At 41.6% G+C, this 23,082-nt stretch overlaps 1 protein-coding gene across 4 annotated transcripts in view; it reads right to left on the minus strand.

Moving 5' to 3' along the window:
* Positions 1–18,556: 18,556 nt before the first annotated feature.
* LOC140466666 (sodium-dependent lysophosphatidylcholine symporter 1-like) overlaps positions 18,557–23,082 on the minus strand; it is a 94,258-nt gene continuing 89,732 nt past the window's right edge. For 3 of the 4 annotated variants that reach the window (XM_072562139.1, XM_072562120.1, XM_072562111.1), the window contains 3 exons: positions 21,477–21,620; positions 20,394–20,570; positions 18,557–20,073 (listed from right to left, as the gene is read on the minus strand). In XM_072562139.1, the coding sequence (XP_072418240.1) occupies positions 20,019–20,073; positions 20,394–20,570; positions 21,477–21,620 (376 nt within the window). In that variant the 3' untranslated portion in view covers positions 18,557–20,018. The remainder of the gene's footprint in view (positions 20,074–20,393; positions 20,571–21,476; positions 21,621–23,082) is intronic. The other variant, XM_072562129.1, reaches the window with a different exon arrangement.

The raw sequence follows: 23,082 nt of genomic DNA on the forward strand, positions 1-23,082 counted from the left end.
AAGTTGCCCCTCTGATCTCTTTGAAATATTTCCCCACTCAACTGTGCTCTCTAGTTTTGGACTCGCCTACCCTAGGGGGAAATGACCAGGACTATTCACTCTATCCTTGCCCCTCATGATTCTTTAAACTTCTATAAGGTCACCCCTCAGTCAGCCTCTGTCTCTCTACGTTAAAAAAACCCAGCCTTTTCAGCTTCTCCCTATAGTTCAAACCCTCCAACCCTGGCAACATCCTTGGAAATCTTTTACGAATCTTTACAAGTTTGACAACGTCTTTCCTATAGCAGGGAGACCAGAATTGAATGGAACATTCTAAAAGTGGCCTCACCAACGTCCTGTATAGCTGCAACATCATGTCCCAACCCTAATGTTCAGTGCACTGAACTATGAAGGCAACCTTACCAAATGCCTTATTCATGACCCAATGCACCTGTATATCTAGGTCTTTTTGTATGGCAACAGTCCTCAGGGGCCTACCATTAAGTCCAGAGCTGAATTGCCTTACCAAAATTCAACACCTCACACTTCTCTAAATTAAACTCCATTTGCCAATTCTCAGACCACTGGGATAACATGGGAAAATAGTGCTGAGGTAGATGATCTAGAATGGCAGAGAAGGCTGAATGGGCTAGTCCTGGTCCTGTGTGACCTAATTAAAGAAATGGTGCAAGACACAAAAGATTGGTGAAAGTGCTGCTAGATTTGCAACTGCTGATTTTGAGGTGGTTTTGCAGAAGCTAAATAGTTGCCCTCTTTGACTCTGCAGGGTACCCTCCACCAGACATCTACACAATTTGCAAAGAGCTGATTCTGTAGAATAATGCTGTGCCAATGCACAGTGGACAAGGGAGCAGATATCCAATATACGTAGTAATGCCATTCAATCTGCCATGATAAAACTAGTCAGGTTGGAATTTCCTTCAATCTGTCACAATGCAACTGAAATGAGTGTTACATTTAAAAATTGAAAGGTGAGTCTAGAAAAGCAAGATTACAACATTGTCTAGCTCCATAATGTGTTCATTTACTCAAGTACAAGTTGCGATATGTTGGTGTCACTCATGTGGTGCTCATAACTTACAACATTCCAAGAATCATAGATAGATGTACAGCACAGAAATAGACCCTTTTGGTCCAACTCGTACATGCTGACCAGTTATCCAAAATTAGTCTAGTTCTATTTGCCAGCATTTGGCCCATGTCCCTCAAAACCCTTCCTTGTCATATACCATCCACATGCCTTTTAATTACTGTAATTGTACCAGCCTCTATCACTTCATCTGGCAGCTCATTCCATACACGCACCACCCTCTGCGTGAAAACATTTCCCCTTAGGTGCCTTTTAAATCTTTCCCCTCTCACTTTAAACCTATGCCTTGTAGCTTTGGAGTCCCTTACCCCGGGGGAAAAAACTTGGCTACTCTTTCTATCCGTGCCCCTCATGATTTTATAAACCTCACAGATTGGGCCAAGACTGCATTTCAGAGCTACTTACTCACGCTCTGAGTGCTCATTCACCTTGATCCTATCTGGATAGTCACAGCATCCCTGCCTTGCCATGTAGCTCAGGCACAAAGCCAGAAAGCTTGCTGTGGTTCTCGAGAGGCTTCAGTCACCTCAAAGGAGGCAGTCTTCAGTCAGGGGCCCCTGCTCAATAAGTCAAGGGCAGCCTTCAAACCAGTCCCGGGTTTGTTTCTGCTCAGTCGACCACTTGGAACAGTCCCAGTTAGAAATTCTTTTCTTGCAAGGAGTGAGCAGCTGAATGCTGGGCAGCCCATTGCCCATTTTTTCTTCTTCTGCTGTTGTGGACTGTTTTGTCCTTAAATAAGAGGGATTGAGTGGGAGCAAAGTGGTTGGCACAGCACCTGGTGTTGGTGCAGGCTGGGGAAAAATGGTGAGGTATTCCTGATGAGTGAATAGGCAGCACAGATGTTTAATAGTGCAAGGTTTGGAGGTGGGCGATAGTGAATAAGAGAAAATGCAGATAATAGGATGGTAGAATTTTGAGTCTTGATGAGAGATGGGTACCAATAGCAGAGAGACAGAGAGAGAGCACGCGAGCATGAGGTATCAGAGAGGAGATAGTGGCTCTTACCTTGGCAGAGAGGGAATGGTCTTCTTGCTGCAGTGCTGGGCATTCCTCTAGATGGATGAGAGTGCTCCAACTGGATGGCAGCCTTGGCTTAAGCTGGCATGATCAGGTGTTGTGCATCCCCTACTCAACTTTGAGAAAGGCAATAGTCCTCCTCAACCTGTCTTTCAGGACTTCACTGTCCCTTGCCACAAAGTGAGGCATCAATTCCCTTCTTTGCCATGATGTGCAGAGTGAACGGCAATCACATGCAGGGCACCTCCAGGCTGACACAGTGCTAGTGCCAGGGATGCCAGTCTGTTCTGGAGTAACCTGGCAGTGGCGGTTTCTTATGGAAACAGTAAATGGTAGAAGCATGCCAGTACAAGATGAAAGCATGCTATGATGCAGGGTAATGAGGTATTTAATGAGGTAAGTTTGACACGATATAGGGAGAAACCTCATTGGGCCTGGTGGAAAAAACCCTTTGGGGAAGTTTGACAAAATTGACGCAGCCAAAATATGACAACATTCAGCCCATTATGCCTTTGGTTTTGACAGGACCAGGAACCTTCTTGAAGAATTCTAGAAAGTGAGTCATTTAACCTAAACTTTAGTCAAGCATTCCATCGTGTTATGAGAGCATTGGATGCTAATGTCAGGAAGGGAAAGATTTGACTGTTTTGTGGTAATTTTTACTTCATTGCCTGGTTGGTAAACTGGTTAGAAAACTCACACAATTTTTATTTGCAATTCAATCTCGATTCATAGTCCTCATCCATTCATTGTATTTTGTGGTTTACTTTGCATCTTACAGCTGACATATTACAATGAGATTTCTTCCAGAGTCCCAACACAACTGTGACAGGAAACCAGAAGAATTCAAAAGGAAGCAGTAGAGTCATGGTGACAAAAAATAGGAACTTGTGCAAGGCTGTCTGCTCATTAATTCCCATACAATTATCTGGCATTACCTCTGCTTAAGAATTTTTAAAAATATTCATGGAAAGTGGGCATTGGTAGCAATGACAATTTTTGTTGACCCTCCCTAATTGCCCTTAAAAAAACAAAGAGGTGGTGAGCTTGTGAATATAGGCAGCCAAGTACAAATAGAACAATTACAACTGAATGACCTTGTGCCACATATTTTCCATTGTACAACTTTAGCAACACTGGACTCTGGTCATGGAAACATTTTCCCATATCTAACAGCAGATTAAAAATAAGCTACATTTATGCAGCAACTTTAACACCATAACCTTCTGTAAGGCACTTCACATAAAAGTAATCAGACAAACGTTGATACCAAACCAAACTGGGTATAAAAACAAGTGATCAAAAACCTACTAAAAGAGGGGTTTGAAGGAGGAGGCGGAGATAGAAAGGTTTAAGGAGGAAATTCAAAAGCAAATCTCATCCTATCAATGATCGATTGGCATTCTTGACAGAGAGTAAAACCCAAAAATGTCTGTTTGTAGGTCAATAGTGGAGAATGTCAGGATCCTTAATTGCAATTTGAGTGAATACTTTAAATTAAGCATTCAATCGACTCATAGAGTCATAGAACTTTGCAGCACAGAAACAGACCTTTTGGTCCAGCTCATCTATGCCGACAAATATCCTAAATTAATCTGGTCAAATTTGCCAGCATTTGTCCCATATTCCTCTGAACCCTTAACTATTCACATACACATCCAGATCCCTTTTAAATGTCATTGTATCAGCTTCCACCAATTACTCTGCGTGAATAACTTCCCTCTTTTAAATTTTTCCCCTCTCACCTTAAACCTATATCCTCAAGTTTTGAACTCCCTTGCCCTGAGGAAAAGTCCTTGACTATTCATTCTATCCATGCCCCTCATCATTTTACAAACTTCGAAAGGTCACCCCTCAGCCTCCAATGCTCTAGGAAAAATGGCCCCAGCCTATTCAGCCTTTCCCTCTAGCTCAGACCCACCAACACTGGCAATTTTTTTTCTAAATCCTTTCATGTTTCACACGTCCTTTCTATAGCAGGGAAACCAGAATTAACATAGCTTACTTGGATCTGTGCCAGCCACAGCCACTGTGGCTATCCATCAGACAGTGTTCAGTATTATGTACTGGAAATAGTATTGTAACTAGAATGAGACCATCCTGACCATTCTCAATAATTGCAAATATAGGTGCCCCCAAAAAGCAACATAATAGTTTTGTGGTAGCTGCATAATGTTATTTCCTTTGTAAGGTGCTGCTTGTCTCAGCTAAGGTCAGTGACCATGCAAGATATTAATCTAACATTACAATCTATAATATTCAACTCTCACTTATTATGCTATTGATCATTCACTGAAAGTTTCCTGTTTATGGAAAGCTGCAAACAAAGCTATGAAGTAAAATGATCTATCTCAAGGACGTTTGTAAGTTTAAACAAATTGTTTTAATATGCTCTGTGCTAAGGTTATTATTCAGAGTTTTCGATACTATCATCACCATTCTGCAGGAAGTAATCAGAATAAGGGTGGCATGGTGGCTCAGTGGTTAGCACTGCTGCCTCACAGCACCAAGGTCCCAGGTTCAATTCCAGCCTCGGGCGACTGTCTGTGTGGAGTTTGCACATTCTCCCCGTGTCTGCGTGGGTTTCCTCCGGGTGCTCCAGTTTCCTCTCACTGTCGCAAAGATGTGCAGGCCAGATGCATTGGCTATGCTAAATTGCCTGTAGTGTTAGGTGCATTAGTGTTAGGGAAATGGGTCTGTGTGGGTTACCCTTCAGAGGGTCGGTATGGACTTGTTGGGCCAAAGGGCCTGTTGCCACACTGGAGGGAATCTAATCTAATCAAACTTTCAGGAGTTAGAGCTTTACTACGTTAGCCAGACTTCCAGAGATGAACATGTTTTCGAGTAATAAGTTTGAGGAATGGTAATGAAGCATGAAAGATCTTTACATTACCCAGAGTCATGGATAATTTAAAAGTAGGTAATTTATTTCTTTGCATGGAAATACAGAATCTCTTACTCTTCAGTAAAATCAGTTCTTTTGTACATAGATACACATGGAACATGATGCAAGATATGTAAAAGGATGAGCTTGTTATGTTGAAGAATATTTTTGCATCCTTTCTTTTCTTGTTTTTCATAATGAGTCCCTGAGAGATCAGAGCCCAAAGGATACATTTTCCTTTGAAATTCTGACCTCATCTCTTTGGACACCAGAGGCATCCACTGAAATTATTTTTGTTGTTGTCACAGAGGCATTTATGTTGGGTGTTAATCAACCTCAAATGAAATAGGTATCCTATGGCCAAATTTAAAGCTGGAAAATACACTCCAGATGACTAAGGCTTTTTTCCCCTCTTTCATTAAATTATCATATTCTTCACTCATTGGACATTAAATACTGTATCATTTGACTGATGACTATTTTTGCAACCTTTGATGGAACTTAAGGCTGCTTCTCCATTATTTTCTTGGTTTCCTTCAGCTTGTAGTCACCTAACTCTGGTCTCCAACTGACCGCTCTAAAGAAGCTTACATTTTGTGTCCATTGTTTGGCAACAAATTATCTGGAGATCATTTTCTAGTGTGTCTAGTCATGGCAGGGCACAACAAGAATGGAACAAGTTGTAAACAGGCTGAAGTATTTTTGATCATAACTTTAAATCCAAAGATTTGGCAGTAGTAATTAACTGACTGAAACCAATGTCTGGTGCAAGTCTTCATTAGCTCATGTTTGAGTGCTTTGGTTATTTGCTTGCCAATTAATGTCTTCCACATGGAATTGGTTTCAGATTTGCAACAGCTTTCTTAGTTTGATGGGTAAGCCTAGAATAAAAGTATAAGACTGCTAAATGCTTTGAGGATTACACTTTTAAAACAACTTGTGAAATTCAACAAGCAATCTAATTAATAAAATGAATACATTTAAGTGATGTTTGAGCTTGTCTGAAGTACAGTCTCAACAAATCAAGCAAACTTCCAGGAAAGAAAATGTAATGGGTGTGAATTTGATGAATTAGGTTCAATTTTGCATCTGGTGCCAGTTCACAAATAAGGTTTACATTGACTAATTGAGTTTTTTTTTTAGTTCTTGGGATTTGCATGTTGCTCGAGAGATCAGCATTTAATGTCCCTTTCTTGTTTGCCTTAAGTAGGAGGCTGTGACCTTTCATTCTGGATTGTTGCTGCCCCTGAGGTGGAAGTTGTTCTATGAGCTTGTTAAGTGGGAGTTCCAGGATACCGACCAAGTGATGTTGAAGGAATGACAATATACTGTCTGAAGTTGGGCTAGTGTGTGTCTTGCAAGAGAACTTGGAGATGAAGTAATTGCTCCTATGCAATTTCTTCTCTTCTTGGTGGTGAGAGTTGCAGATTTGGGAGGAACTATTGAGAACCTGTTCTGCATCCTTTCGATAATGTACATTGCAGCTGCATTGTGTCTTTAATGGTGTGGATAGATATTTATGTTTGTGGATTGGCAGGCCTCATCCTGGTGGTATTTACTTCTTCGTTTCACAACCCATTGGGTAGTGCACTGGAAATTAAGACCCATTAATTCCCAGCATCTCCACAAGCATTAAATGTTATTGAAATTCCTGAAGATCCTCTGTGTGTTTGCTCCTTTTGGATAACAGCAAGGCATACCAGGTTGTCCTCGGTTACATAAAAGTACTCTTTAAAAGGTACAGTAACAAAATAGGAGTTTTAATTTGCGTAACTTAAACTTTATCTCTTTTAACCTCCCACTCATGCAAATGAAAGAGACACACAGTGGGGGAAATAAACACAACTATTGTGATTGGAGGAAGAAAAAGAAGTTTTCAGAAAAACATTGCTGCAATCAAAAATCACCAAACTAGATGAATTTGTTCTTCAGTCCTTTTCTTTTCTTCAATGATGCCCCAACATAGCTTGCACAGTGATAATCAGTGTTTGATTTACAGTACTGGGATCTGGGATCTTTCTGGTTGTCTTTGGGTTTTAGCTATTTCTTTCAGTATTTCTGAATGTATTTTCGCCTGTTCTTTTGGTGGACAATTTGAGAAAGCAACTTTACAAAGAAAGGAATAGAGAAAGATTGATACAATTATCTTCTTGGACTTTGTGGTAGTTCACTCTTCCCCGAGAATCTGTCTTAAACTGAAACCCAATCAATCAGAGGCTTGTTGCAATGCTGAGCTCTCCTGAACCCACAACTGTTGCAAACTAAAAGCCAATCTAAAAACTGCCTCTGGGTAAAGGTACCCTGAGTGCTTCCAGGTCGTGCTAATTTGTCAGGACCTGGTGCTACAGAAGCAATGTTACTTCATCTTTTATTCATTCACGGAATATAGATATTGCTGGCTGGCCCTGCATTTATTGCCTGTCCCTAGGTGCCCTTGAGAAGGTGGTGATAAGCTGCCTTCTTGAACTGTTGCAGTCCATCTGCTGTCGGTTGACTTACAATACCATTAGGGAGGGAATTCCAGGATTTTGACCCAATGACAGTGAAAGAACGGTAATATATTTCCAAATCAGGATGGTGAGTGGCTTGGAGGGGAACCTGAAGGTGGGGGTGTTCCCACATATTTGCTGCCCTTGTCCTTCTAGGTGGAAGTTTGTGGGGTTTGGAAGGTGCTTTCTGAGGATTTTTGGTGAACTTCTGCAGTGCATCTTGTGGATATGACATTGCTGCTACTGAGCTTCAGTGGTGGGGGGGAGTGGAGGTTTGTGGATGTACTGCCAGTCAAGTTGGCTGCTTTGTCCTGGAAAATGTCAAGCTTGTTGAGTGTTGTTGGAGCTACATTCATCCAGGCAAGTGGGGAGTATTTCAGCAGACTCCTGACTGTTGCTTTTCAGATGGTGCATAGACTTTGTGGAGTCAGGAGTGTTTCTCGCCTCTGACCTGCTCTTTAGCCACTGTGTTTATGTGGTGAGTCCAGTTGAATTTCTTGTCAATGGTAACCCCAGGATATTGATAATGGGGCATCCAGTGATGATAACACCATTGAATGTCAAGTGGTGATGGTTAGATTGACACTTATGGGTGATGGTCATAGCCTGCGATTTGTGTGGGGCAAACATTAATTGACAGTTGTCAACTCAAGCTTGGATATTGTCCAGATCTTGTTGCATTTGAACATGGACTGCTCCAGTATCTGAGGAGCTGAGAATGGTACTGAACATTGTGCAATCATCGACAAACATCCCCACTTTTGATCTTATGATGGAGGGGAGGTCATTGGTGAAGCAGCTGAAGATGTTTGGGCTGAGGTCACTACCTGAGGAACTCCTGCAGAGATGCCCTAGAGTTGAGGTGACTGATCTCCAACAGCCACAACTATCTTCCTATGCACCAGGTATGACTTCAAATACAATAATGAGTTTCACATGTTTGTCTAAAGCTGCAAATAACTCCGTGTATTCTCCCCTTTTTAAAGTCAGTGTCAATTTTTCAGCTTTTCAATCCTTAGTCCTGAAAACATTAAAATCTAAAAAGCTGTGGTCGTTTACTTCTTGGTATTATTGCAATTGCACTCGACCAGGCCATAGTCAGTACTCAATCACCCTCCTGACTTACGCTTTGTCGATGATGGAAAAGCTTCAAGGAGTCACAAAATGCTTCACGTATTGTGGAATAGCTAATCTCTAATTACTGTAACCGCCACAGGGGTTTTGTAGTCGAGAGTGTGCTGCTGGAAAAGCACAGCAGGTCAGGCAGCATCCGAGGAGCAGGAGAATCGATGTTTCGGGCAAAAGCCTTTCATCAGTTTTGTAACTGGTGTAATTGAATTTCTGTTAAATGATCACCCAACATAGAGTGAAATGGATGTGCCACCAGTCCTACAGAATTCTGAATCCAGCTGGGTTGAGTTTGTGAGCCTGTAGAAAATTCTGAACTCTTTTTAGAGATGTGAAGTTCAAAAATGGAGGGTATTTATTTTAGAGAAATTCCCTTAAAAGTACTGCGGCCTAGATTGGAAGCAATTATCAGGACACTGCTTGAATAATGTAGCAACCAAAACTATAAAGCCAATTGATCTGAAATTTTGTAGACAGTCTGAGTACTTGTAGTTAAATCCTGCATAGTGTTTTCCTCAAGCTTCCAAATCCTGTGCCTTATACTGTGAATTACAATCAGATTTCACGCTGGGCATTTTTAGCTTTTGCCAATTCAGTCTCAGCTTGCACAGCTAAGTTGGTTATATAAGCTGTCCCAAAATCTTCAACATCTATAGCCTCCAGCTGTCAAACTGACAATTTGACAGACAGTAAAAGTAATTGCCTTCCATTTCAGTCTTTGCAGGATGTATGTGCAGTGAGAATGGGTGGCAGTGGGAGATGCTGTGAATACTATAATTTGCTTTTGTGGCTTAAAAAAAAGATAAAAGAGACACACACATCTGCTATTTTTCTCATCTTCCAAGCTGGCAGGCAATTCTATCCGACCTTGGTTCTGATTGGAATTCAAGCTTTGTCGCAACCTATCAAATAATGGCTGCAGTAATAGCTAAAAAGCAGAAATTATCACGTAGATTATTCTAAACTTGACATTAGTGTAGCCCCAAATGCACATTTCTTGCAAACTAGGTTGCAGGAAAAATAATCTGTCTAACATAGGAGTGAAAACTAGGATTTTATTTAAAAGAATAGCGCATATGTTTTCATGTTTCGCATCTCCGGAATCAAGCACAAATTAAAAGCTGTGTTTTCTTCTAATAGAGTCATAGTCATAGAGATGTACAGCATGGAAGTTCATGACAATGAAAATTAGGGAAACGGAAAACTTCACATCATAATGAAGAAGAAAAATACCTTCTATACATCAGTGCAATAAACATAATTTGCTGCATACCAATGGCAAAAATGGCGGGTGAGCCTCGAAATCTCAGATCATGCCAGTGAACATGGCACTTTCCAATTTTGCTGGTGCAGGAATGAGGTGGGGGCAAGTACTGGTTGTGTATCGGGCGTGTGTGCTTCACCGAGGCAGCTGGAGATTTAAGTTATCTGCTGCCTCCACTCAAGTCAGATTTTGATGCAAAGTAGACCTGGAAGGAGCTGTTCTGATATTTGTGCATTTCTTTGGATGGCCAAGGTAAGGTATGGTTTGATATGGTTAGATATTGTTGTGGGACTTTAGACTCCTAGGGAGTGTTGCTGAACAAAGAGACCTTGGAGTGCAGGTTCATAGCTCCTTGAAAGTGGAGTCGCAGGTAGATAGGATAGTGAAGAAGGCGTTTGGTATGCTTTCCTTTATTGGTCAGAGTATTGAGTACACGAGTTGGGAGGCCATGTTGCGGCTGTACAGGACATTGGTTAGGCCAATGTTGGGATATTGTGTGCAATTCTGGTCTCCTTCCTATCGGAAAGGTGTTGTGAAACTTGAAAGAGTTCAGAAAAGATCTACAAGGATGTTGCCAGGGTTGGACGATTTGTGCTATATAGAGAGATTGAACAGGCTGGGGCTGTTTTCCCTGGAGCATCAGAGGCTGAGGGATGACCTTATAGAGATTTATAAAATTATGAGGGGCATGGATAGGATAAGTAGACAAAGTCTTTTCCCTGGGTGGGGGAGGCCAGAACTAGAGGGCATAGGTTTAGGGTGAGAGTGGAAAGATATAAAAGAGACCTAAGGGGTAACTTTTTCACACAGAGGGTGGTACGTGTATGGAATGAGATGTCAGAGGAAGTGGTTGAGGCTGGTACAATTACAGCATTTAAAAAGCTTTTGGATGGGTATATGAATAGGAAGGGTTTGGAGGGAAATGGGCCGGGTGCTGCCAGTTCACAGTTTGATTGACAGCTACATGGATTTGTGGATAGTTTGAAATGAATTTCAATGCATGCTATTGCAGGATTGTGGACTTTAATGAAATGTTTTGTCATTGCAAGGTATTACTTGAATGTAAATGTATTAATTGGGCTTTTACCCAAAGAAGCTAGGAACAAGAGTAGGCCATTCGGCCCTTCAAGCCTGCTTTCTCATTCAACATGATATAGTTGATCTCCTACCTCAATGACATATTCCTGCTTTCTGCCCTTACCCCTTGATACCTTTAAAATAAAATAAAAACTTTCTGTTGAATATATTCAGTGACTTGGCCTCCACAGCCTTCTGTGGTAGAGAACTGCACAGAACCATTATGCATTGAGTTAAGAAATGTTTCCTCATCTCAGCACTAAAAAGCCTACCATATCCTAAAATTGAGACTCCTGGTTTTAGACCTCCAACCAGAGAAACATTTTCCCTGCATGTAGACTGTCCAGTCCTGTTGGAACTTCATACATTTCAATCAGATCCCCTCGTAACTTTCTAAACTCTACTGAAAACATGCCCAGTCGAATTCAAAACGTCAACTAATTTGTTTATTTCAATGTAGTTAAGTCTGCAATACACACTTAGAACCTTATTTCCTGTAACTTTATTTTATCTCATCTTTGCATGGATCCTCAGATGTGTCTAAGATGAGTTGTCAGGTTATGAGAAAAGGGTTGTGGTGAGTGCCACAGATTGGGAAGAGTTAAAGATAAATTTGTATAAGGGATATAAAGGATTGTGAGAGTGGGTACAGGGCACAGGGTGATATAGAGGGCATGAGGGGCTGTGGGGATGAGTTCCAGAACAAAGGTTGACTCGGAGAATATAAAGGTTTCTTGGAGTGGAGTACGGGTATATAGATTTGATTGGAAGGCATAAGGGGCTTGAGGTGGCACGGGTGATTGTGAAGGCTGGAGGCATGTTCTTGTTTTCTTGCTTTCTGTAAAATAAGATCTCCAAGATAGTTTTGGAGCTTAGAGACAGGCCATCTGCACAACCCGTCTCTGTTCCCAGCACCCATTCCAATACTTTTGAGGTCACCAGGATTGATCTCTAATATAGTCCTAGGAGAAAGTGAGCACTGCAGATCTGGAGATCAGAGTCGAGTGTGGTGCTGGAAAAGCACAGCAGGTCAGGCAGCATCCGAGGAGCAGGAGAATCAACTTTTTGGGCATAAGCCCTTCATCAGGAATGAGGCTTGTGGGCCGGAGAGCTGAGAGATAAATGGGAGGTGGGGATGGGGTTGGGGAGAAGGTAGATGAGAATGCAATAGTTAGATCAAGTTGGAGGAGAAGGTGATAGGTTGGAGCGGATGGATGGGAAGGACGATGGACAGGTCAAGAGGGCAGTGCCGAGTTGGAGGTTTGGGACTGTGCTATGGTGGGGAAGGGGAAATGGGGAAACTGGTGAAATTCCATGTGGTTGCAGGGTCCCAAGGCGGAATATGAGGCGTTCTTCCTCCAGGCATCGGGTAGTTAGGGTTTGTGATGGAGGAGGCCCAGGACCTGCGTGTCTTTGGTGGAGTTAAAGTGTTCAGCCACAGGGTGGTGGGGTTGGTTGGTGTGTGTCCAGAGATGTTTCTGAAATGATTTGCAAGTTGGTGTCCTGCCTTCCCGATGTAGAGGAGACCACATCAGGTGCAATCGATATAGTGGATGACATTTGTGGAAGTACAGGTAAATTTCTGTCAGATGTGGAAGGATCCTTTGGGCCTTGGACGAAGGTGAGGGAATGAGGTGTGGGCACAGGTTTTGCACTTCCTGCGGTAGCAAGGGAAGGTATGGGGTGTGGGCTGATTTGGGGAGGAGGGGGACCGGGCGGTGTGTGGATATGACAAGAGAGTTGCAAAGGGAATGGTCTCTCTGAAACGATGATGGGGGTGATGAGGGAAATATGTCCCTAGTGGTGAGGTCTGTTTGTAGATGTCAGAAGTGGCAGAGGATGATATGATGTATAAGGTGGTTAGTGGGGTGCAAGGTGAGGACCGGGGTGGGGGGGGGGCGCGGGGGTTCTGTCCTTGTTGCATTGGAAAGGGTAGGGTTCAAGGGCGGAGGTGCAGGGAGTAGAGGAGATGTGCTGGAGGGCATTGTTGACCACATAGGAGGGGGAAATTATGTTCCTTGAAGTTCAATGGCGGAACTGGTCCTCCTGGGAACAGACATGGCAGAGGCGGAATTGAGAATAAGGGACTTTTTTACAGGAGGCAGGGTGGGAGGAGGTGCTGACCAGGAAGCTGTGGGAGGCAGTGGGTTTGTAGCCGATGTCTGTGGTTAGTCAGTCACCAGAGATGGTCCAGAAAGGAGAGGGAGGTGTCTGGGATGGTCCTGGTGAATTTGATGTCATGATGAAAGGTGTTAGTGAAGTTGATGAACTGTTCAACCTAGGAGCACGAGGTAGCACCAATACCGTCATCAACGTAGAGGAGGAAACGGTGGGGGATGTTGCCGGTGTAGCTATGGAAGATGGACTGTTCCACGTACCCGACAAAGAGACAGGCATACCCGGGGCCAATGCGGGCGCCCGTGGCTACCCTTTTGGTTTGGAGGAAGTAGAAGGTTTGGAAGGAAAAGTTGTTGAGGGTGAGGACCAGTTCAGCCAGGCAGATGAGGGTGTTAGTGGAAGAGTACTGATTGGGATGGCATGGGAGGAAAAAATGGAGGGCTTGGAGGCCTTCGTCATGGCGGATATCCTGCTCCTCCTGCTGTTGCCTGACCTGCTCTTGACTCTAATATAGTCTGCCCACCTGGAAATGTGGCAATAATTTTCAAAGGTCCGGTTCATGGAACTGGAAATTCTTCTGACTCGATGACCAAATGCAAGAGTTTCTTTTTGATTAGATTCTCTACAGTGTGGAAACAGGCCCTTCAGCCCAACAAGTCCACACTGACCCTCCGAAGAGTAACCCACCCAGACCCATTTCCCTTTGACTGATGCACCTAACACTATGGACAATTTAGCATGGCCAAACCTGTAGGTTTTTGGACTGTGGGAGGAAACTGGAGCACCTGGAAGAAACCCACGCAGACATGGGGAGAACGTGCAAACACCACACAGACAGTTGCCCAAGGCTGGACTCAAACCTGGGACCCTGGTGCTGTAAGACAGCAGTGCTAACCACTGAGCCACTGTGTTATTGGATGTAGAATCTTCAATCAGAGCACTGGACTGGTTTCTATCGGCACTGTTTCTGAAGGAAGTGTTTACAAGTGACATCACTCACAGTGATATCGCTATTAATCCAGAGACCCAGGTAATGTCCTTGCTTTGAATCCCACCACAGCAAATGGTGACATCTTATTGTGTGGAAAGGCTACCGACATCATCAAAGTTAAAAATCACACAACACCAGGTTATAGTCCCAACAGGTTTAATTGGAAGCACACTAGCTTTCGGAGCGACGCTCCTTCATCAGGTGATATCCACTGCACCCCACACTGATCCCCTACAGCTCCTTCCTCAAGCAGAAGATACAGAAGCCTGAATACTTTCACCAGCAGGTTCAGGAACAGTTTCTTCCTGGTGGTTTTTAGACTGATGAATGGACTCTCTAGCCTCAAATAATGCTGACCTTGCTAATGTTGATCCCACCCAGTGCATGTCCTGTGCAATGTAACCTGTATATCCCTGACTAAGTCTTTTTGATCTGTACATTCTTGCTTACTATAATCTGCCTGTGCTGCCCATAAACAAAGCTTATCACTGTACTTTGGTCCATGTGACAATCAATCAATCAATAAAAATCTGGAATTAAGAGTCTAATGATGACCATGAATGTCCTTTAGAGAAGAAAACTGCCAACCTTATCTGGTCTGGCCTATATGTGACTCCACAGAGTCATTGAGCCATAGAGATGTATAGCACGGAAACGTACCCTTCGCTTCAACTCATCCATGCTGACTTGTCCTAAATTAATCTAATTCCATTTGTCAGCGTTTCCTATTCATATAACTTAACCTTTCCTATTCATATACCCATCCAGATGCCTTTTAAATGTCATAATTGTACCAGCCTCCACCACTTCTTCTGGCAGATTATTCCATACACGCACCACCCTCCATGAAAAGGTTGACCCACAGCAATGTGATTGACTCTTGACTGCCCTCTGGGATGGGCAATAAATGCTGGCCTAGCCAGCGACACCTTCATTCCCGTGAATGAATTAAAAAAAAGCAAACTCCCTCAGACAGTCTGCTGCAAAAATATTCTCCAATCTAAAGTGTAAGGAAAATAAACCATCCAGACTCATAGGAGCTCTTCAAGGTTGATCTGGTCCAGTCTGTGGACTGGAAAAATTGATAATAGAAGGCGGTGCACTCTTGATTTGTAGAGCTCTTCATTTTCCGATGATTAAATTGATGGATATTTGTAATTTCAGCTGACCAATATCATTTTATGAATGATATTTTCAGCTTTATTTCCATATTCATCAACAGCAGAGTATTTAGTTATAAATATCTGCACATCTCTTATTATCTTCAATCCCTCTTTTGCTCTCATCTGGTCTGTATGTATTTGAGGTTAAAGATGAGTGTCAATAGACTTTAGATGGAACAGAACAAATTTTTAGCTAATATCGTCTCCGCGTCTCAAGTTTTCCCCACATTATGACTTCTGTTATTGTTTTGGTAATTCTCCGATGGATGGTTTCCATAGTTTTAACAACTTTTCTATAATGAATAGCCCAAAGCCGTACACAGTATCTATGGCCAAAATGATACAAAGTGATTATTTCCTCTTCACTCCTATATTCGAAAACCCATTTATAAAATGCAAAATACTGTTGCTCTTATTATTGTTTAATCATCCAGCTCATTTACATTTTGAACTCTAAAGAGGCGATTTTAACTGTGCATGTGGGCAGAAACTATGTGGATAAGCAGTTAAGGTCAGCCTGGGTATTAGCATCCAACACCTTTCTTTCTTCCAAAAATAGAAATTGCTGGAAAAGCTCAGCAGGTCAAGCAGCACCTGTGGAGAGAAATCAGAGTTAATGCTTCAAGTTGCGTGTTCTCTTCTGGCAGATTCCAATGCTACTTTAGAATCATAGAATCTCTACATATGGAAACAGGCCTTTCAGCCCAACAAGTCCACACCGGCCCTCCGAAGGGTAACCCACCCAGACCCATTATCTTATATTTATCCCTGACTAATGCACCTAGCCTACACATCCATGAACACTATGGGCAACTTAGCACAGCCAATCCACCTAACCTGCATATCTTTGGATTGTGGGAAGAAACAGGAGCACCCAGAGGAAACCCATGCAGAAATGGGGAGATTGTGCAAACTCCACACAGACAGTTGCCCGAGGCTGGAATCGAACCTATGTCTCTGGAACTGTGAGGCAGCAGTGCTAACCACTAAGCCACCGTGATCTCCTGAGCAAAGAAGGGGGACTTTGAGGGAAACTGGCAGGCTCTTTAAAGATGCAAATTACATTTAGATAATGTCATCGGGGCAAGACTACTGTTTTAATCAGAAGGTTTTTCAGCGAAGCTCTTGTTGCTTTCCTGCCAAGTGAACCTAGTCAAAAGAGTAACCCAAAATAAGCAAATGCTCAGGAAGGTCCTTGTTTGAACGTTATTGATTATTATTGGAGGCAGGGAGGAGAGGGAGCTACTCGGCTGAGTACTTGGAGTTGTGCCTGTAAACTCTCCAAATTAGATTTCTCTTGCCCAATATTCTCCTCCTGCTTGATTTACAGCAGCTCATTTTACTAGTTTGGGGCAAGCAAATATTTATTGTTGGCTTTCCAAAACATGAGCCTTTCTGGACGATGGTGTGGGAGCTTACATTCTTCCAGTTGGAAATCAATCCATCTAATATAGTAATACCTTATTTATTCATTTTTTGTGGGATGTGGGCATCACTCGTTGGGCGAACATTTATTACCCATCCCTAGTTGCCCGTGAGAAGGTGGTAGTGAGCTGCCTTCTTGAACTGCTGCAGTCTATCTGCTGTTAGTTGACCCAAAATGCAATGGGGGGGGAGGGGAAGAGGTGGTGGAGGGGGCAGGAATTCCAGGATTTTGGCCCAATGACAGTGAAGAAATAGCAATATATTTCCAAGTCAGGATGGTGAGTGGCTTGGAGAAGAACTTGAGATGGAAGTGGACTTGGACTTGGGTTTAGAAAATGCTGTCTGAGGATCTTTGGTGAATTCCTGCAGAGCATCCTGTAGATAGTACACACTGCTGCTACTGAGCATCGGTGGTGGAGTGAGAGGATGCTTGCAGATGGAGTACCAATCAAGTGGGCTGCTTTGCCCTGGATGGTATCAAGCTTCTTTAGTGTTGTTAGAGCTGCACTCAACCAGGTAAGTGGGGAGTATTCCATCACAGTCCTAACTTGTGCCTTGTAGATGATGGACAGGCTTTTGGGAGTCAGGAGGTGAGTTACTTGCCACAGTATTCCTAGCCTCTGACCTATTCTTGCAGCTACTGTGTTTTATGTGGTGAATCCAGTTCAGTTTCTGATCAATGATAACTCCCAGGATGTTGATAATGGGGGAAATCAGTGATGGTAACACCATTGAATGTCAAGGGGCCGTGGTTAGATTGTCTCGTGTTGGTGATGGTCATTGCCTGTCATTTGTGTGGCGCAAATGTCACTTGCCACTTGTCAGTCCAAGCCTGGATATTGTCCACATCATGTTGCATTTGAATGTGGACTGCTTCAGTGTCTGAGAAGTCATGAATGGTGCTAAACATTGTGCAATCATTGATGAATATCCTCACTTCTGACCTTATGATGGAGGGAAGGTCATTGATGAAACAGCTGAAGATAATTGGGTCTTGGATACTATCCTGAGGGACTCCTGTAGAGATGTCCTGGAGCTGAGATGACTGACTTCCAACAACCACGACCATTTTCCTATGTGTCAGGTATGACTCTAATCATTGGAGAATTGCCCCCGATACCCATTGATTCCAGTTTTGCAAACGCTCCTTGATTCCACACTCTATCTAATGCAGTCTTAATGTCAGGGGCTGTCACTGTCCCCTCATGTCCGGAATTCAGTTCTTTTGTCCATGTCTGAACTAAGGCTAGAATGACGTCAGGAGTTGGGTGACTCTGGTGGAGTCCAAACTGGACATCGCTGAGCAGGTGCTGCTTGATAGCACTGTTAATGACACCTTCCATCACTTTACTGATGATTGAGGGGAGACTGATGCGGCAGTAATTGGCTGTGTTGGATTCATCTGCTTGTAATGTGCAGGACATACGTGGGCAATTTTCCACATTGTTGGGTAGATGCCAGTGTTGTATCTGTATTGGAACAGCTTGGCTAGGGGAATGGCACGTTCTGGAGCACCAGTCTTCAGTACTTTTGCCAGAATGTTATCAGGGCTTGTAGCCTTTGCAGTATCCAGTGCCTCAAACAATTTCTTGATATCACGTGGACTGCACTGAAATGGCTGAAGACTGGTATCTGTAATACTGAGGACTGCTAGAGGAGGCCAAGTTGCATCATTCACTCAGCACTTCTGGCTGATGATTGCTGTGAAAGCTTCAGTCTTATCTTTTGCACTGATGTGCTGGGTGCTTCCATCATTGAGGATGGGGATATTTTGGAGCTTCCTCCTCCAATGAGTTGTTTAATCATCCACCACCATTCACGACTGGATGTGTCAGGATTGCAGAGCTTAGATCCTGCCTAATAAGGGTTCGAAAACTCCATCTTTCAAGAACTTATTCTAGTTTCTCATGATTCTTAGCCTAGATTGTTATTTTTGGGAACAATAAAACAACAGGGAATAATTGCTCCTGAACAGGAACAATTGCTCTTTCACCACCTTTTTGATTATGTTTGAATATAAAAAACACAACTCAGAAATTGTACCTAGAGATCAAATCTCATGACTAAATAAATTCCTACCTGAGAATGTGAGATCTATCACAATGTAATGTAGGATATATCTCTTTGATACCTTCTACCCTAGCTAGTTGTTAATCTCTTCCTATGTTAGGAGTAACTAATTAAGTCTGTCCTGGACCAAGAGGACTGAATATGGACAGTCAGAACATGGATGTCAGTGTGGGCATTCCTGAAAGACTATTCACCTGGACATGGCTACTGAAGAGAGTTTGCAAGTACTTTTCTTTTCCAGCTGACCACTGACTCCTCTTTTTGGAGAGCACAATGCAATCACAACATTTTCTCGATCTTGCACTCAGTTGAGAAACACATTATACTTTGTTGTTAATAGAAAAGCTAAGAGTGTAAAGCCAATTTTCATGTATCTACAATGTGTAGTTTCCTAGAATCTGGGCTTGTTGATAGAATGGAGTGCGGCTGACAGACAGAAACCAAAGTGGACAACCTTGTAATGATACCTTAAGCACCTGGAAACACTTAAGTCACTTGTGAGTTATGTTCAGTACCCTGAGCAAAATATAATTATGTCCAATGACTTTTCATCCATTAATCTCTTATGAGACATATGAAGATTGATTTTTAACTTATGGAGGTGGAATAAAACAATCAGTAGTGAGTTGACTGACCATTATACTACTCAATTAATTTCACTTTCCATTAACTCCAGTCCTCCACTCTGTATGTTCAAGATATCATGCAGTTCAAGAAATCAACTCAGCGCTACCTTCTCAAGGGAAATCACACACAGGCAGTACATAATGGGCTTTATGGCTTTGGCAGTGATGTTCACATTCCTTGGAATTTAAGCATCTTCGCAGCTAAGGATTCTCAGCATTCAGTGGCTTGTGGGAATATCATATATAGAGTGGTTCAGGCCAGTAGTTTTCCATCTTTTGTCTACTTCAATTTGGAAGTCATCACCTGCAATGAGTATGCATCAAAATTATAAAATCTATTCACTGATACATCACTTTAGAGTCTGAAAAGGAAAGGTTAACAGTATGCAATAAATTAAACTCTGGAAAAGCTAGTAAATAAAAGGAAATGCATAAATGCAATCTTTTACAATTTATTAAATCAGTTTTCCACATAGCAACTACTCTTATTTTTATTTGAGATAAATTCATTACTTCAGGTTAACAAAACATATCCAGAAATTGCACTAAAATATAAACAAATGCAAATTCCAGTGTGGTTAGTGTAATATACATAAGTGTTGCAGCAGTAATGATCCCTGCATACTCTGAAATCTATGGCTTATAGGTGATTGTCATAGCTCAGTCCTGCTATTTATTATGATACGTTCTCCACATTTTTCAGTGATTGACCACTGATGTGGACATTTTGTCTGTAAAACAAAAAAAGACACTCCAGTATTAACTTGGTAGAAATAGCAATTCAAGTTAAATAAAACAAAATCACATTGTACTTTTTAAAACATAGTATTTGCATTTACCAAATATTTGAAGAATATGTAATGATTTTTTTCCAGATATGCCATATGAAAGTTCAGTATTATAATTTTATTTAGACTACATCCCTGAGATTCCTCCAGCTAATCCTAAAAATGAATTTCTAACTCTGAGCAGAGCTGTTTGCCCACTGAGCTGTACTGTTTCTTTGATTTGAGCAAACATTACTGAAGTCCATTATTCAAGAAATATCTACCTTAGCTCTTCGAGTGCCAGTGCATTTCTCACTCGGATGTCTTCTGTTATTGGATAAAACCGGAATATTATTAACCCAATGATAATCAGTCCCACAGGCAAAGCTGACACTAGTAGTTTTAGGGTGACAGCCACAGACTGGGGCTGGACACATGCTCCAGTTTTATAGCCTGCAAAACTAGGACACAAACATCATGAAACTTTATTTCTGACACTTACTCCATCTGTTTATTTCTTATGCTATCTTATCCCCTAGATTTTATGATCTTACAGTTCTAATTACAGGTAATTTGTACTGTTCGTATTGTGTAAAAGTTCTAACACTAGTTAGATGGATGAAGTTACAGTCAAAACAACCATTAAGTCTCAAGACAGAATAATCTACGTGACTTAGTTCCAGTCAACTATAAATTGAACTAGACTCTCAGGTAATGTAACAGTACATGAAGTTTCCTACATTGCTCAATTTTTACAAAAAACCATAAGGATGTTGACTTCCTGCATCTCCTAACAATTAGTCTCTGAGTGAGACTTTAACATGTGCTTGTCTTTTCAATCATTTTACATGGTATATCATTGGATTGACGATAAGATGTAGGGACAAAAATAGAATCTGCCCTGCCATTCAAAGAAATCATGGTTGATCTGATAATTCGTCAGTTCCATTCTTGTGCCTTTTCCTCTTGCAGTTTAACCATTTGTCTAACTCAGGAGCTAAGGAGAACAACTGAGACGATTATCAAGCAACTACTGTCAAGAGGGTGTCTAGGCTGGCCTGTATGTCAGTGATGCTGGAAAGAGATGTTTCTGAGGAAGTGGAATTCAGATATGGTGAGTGACAGAAAGTTAAGAGTTTCATTTTTCATCCAAACATGCTAAACCTGATTCTCGACGATTTAAAGTTGAATGTGACACTCATTTATACTGACACATAAGTACAATACACAAAATCTCTTTTTAAAAGAGTGTGTTTCCTTTAAGCAGGTGGCACTATTTACAGTCCATATCATTACTTAGTAAGATAATGCAATTGTTTTAAGGAAAGAAATTATGTAAGTTTAGCAAATATGTTTGAATCACTTACTGAAGGCTAAGTGCAGACAATCCCATAGAAACTCCATTAGCCAACTTGGAGAAGAAGACATAGAATGAGCAGAATATGGTTTCCAGTCCCTTTATTTGCGGCTTTTCAAGTCTAAAAGCATCAATAACATCAGGCAGCATAGACCTGTAATGAGAAATAAACAGGTCTAAGTTGACAATGAAGTCTATAACGTCACCTCTGATGTATATAATGTCAGGAATGCTAAACAGAATCTTAGAACTTATCTTTCTAGTGTAGATGCCAACTGTAGTAAATAAATTATCTATAATGTCATGACTGCAGCACCAATAAAATTCACAAGGTGGTCATGCTGTTTCAGATCCCACCTGGCAGGATTGCTGTGTGTGAAACAGACCCAAGATTTTGCTCTAGTTCAGATAGAAACAAGTCCTAACTGACCTTGGTAATATAGCAACTTAAAAATGACTTTAGTGATCATTTTCTGGGAAGGATTCCTGTTGTTTTTGTGAAGGAATCACAATCAACTTGGTGTGAGAATGTATCTGCTCATCTCATCCTGTGAAGCAGTGCATTTGGCAAGTGTCTTCAGAGAAGCCTTGGCAGGTACCTGAGGTGCGTCATGTTGATGTACAATGTTGACAATGTATAACAGGGAATGTAGGGAGTCAGTGTGGATGGGGAGTCTGTCAGGTGGGTCGCTTTGGCTGTGATGATTCTTGAGTGTTGGTGGAGCTGCACTCATCCAGGTGAGTTTTCCACCATACTCGGATTTCATTGTAGATGCAGGGACTAGAAGGAAGAAACCTAATCAGACATTTGTAGAATTTACAACGGAAAAGGAAATGCTGTAAGATCAGTTGATTAGAAAAAAGCTGAAGAAGAAAAATGAGAATGTTAGGGAAATTATAACCATGGAAAAAAATCAGAAAAAGTCTTCCAGCAAATTTAAAAGCTTTAATGGCAATGGCTATCACGAGGGGACATAGCTTCAAATTGAGGGGTGATAGATATGGGACAGATGTCAGAGGTCATTTCTTTACTCTTTTAAAAACTAATTTTTAAAAACTAGAGAAACAGCAGTTCTGACACAGATATATGAAACTCTTACACAGACAATTACAGATCCCCAATGGAGAAAGAGAAATTTTGCAGATGGAAGAGTTACTAGTTTTAAAGGAACAGACAGAAGGATTCTAAAGTCATAATGAAGCAAGGTTAAAACCAAAAAGTTTAAAATCAAAAAAAATTAACATACAATTGAAATAAGACAACATATCAAAGCCAAATGCTGCAAGGTAGATTGCAGTTATAGGAATGCCTAAGGAATCTTCAGAAAAGGTAAAAGGAAATAAGTATTAATACTCCAGCAGAAGAGCAAAAGAACACGTTTCCTTAGAATGTAAATGGAAGGGAGCAATGGCTCAGATGATTCATGAAGGTTCTGATTCAAATATTGAGAAAGGAGAATCAGACCATTCGAAGTCCTAAATATTTTATCTCAAAAGTGAGATATTTATTTGTGATTTAAATCATGAAGGTAAACCAATCAAGATATTGAGAGATACAAATGCTGGCTGGTGATGCTATTTGCCTCCAGAGGTGTTAATGAAGAAGAAAATATTAT

The sequence above is a fragment of the Chiloscyllium punctatum genome, chromosome 3 (assembly GCF_047496795.1).
Source record: "Chiloscyllium punctatum isolate Juve2018m chromosome 3, sChiPun1.3, whole genome shotgun sequence".
Lineage (NCBI taxonomy): Eukaryota > Metazoa > Chordata > Chondrichthyes > Orectolobiformes > Hemiscylliidae > Chiloscyllium > Chiloscyllium punctatum.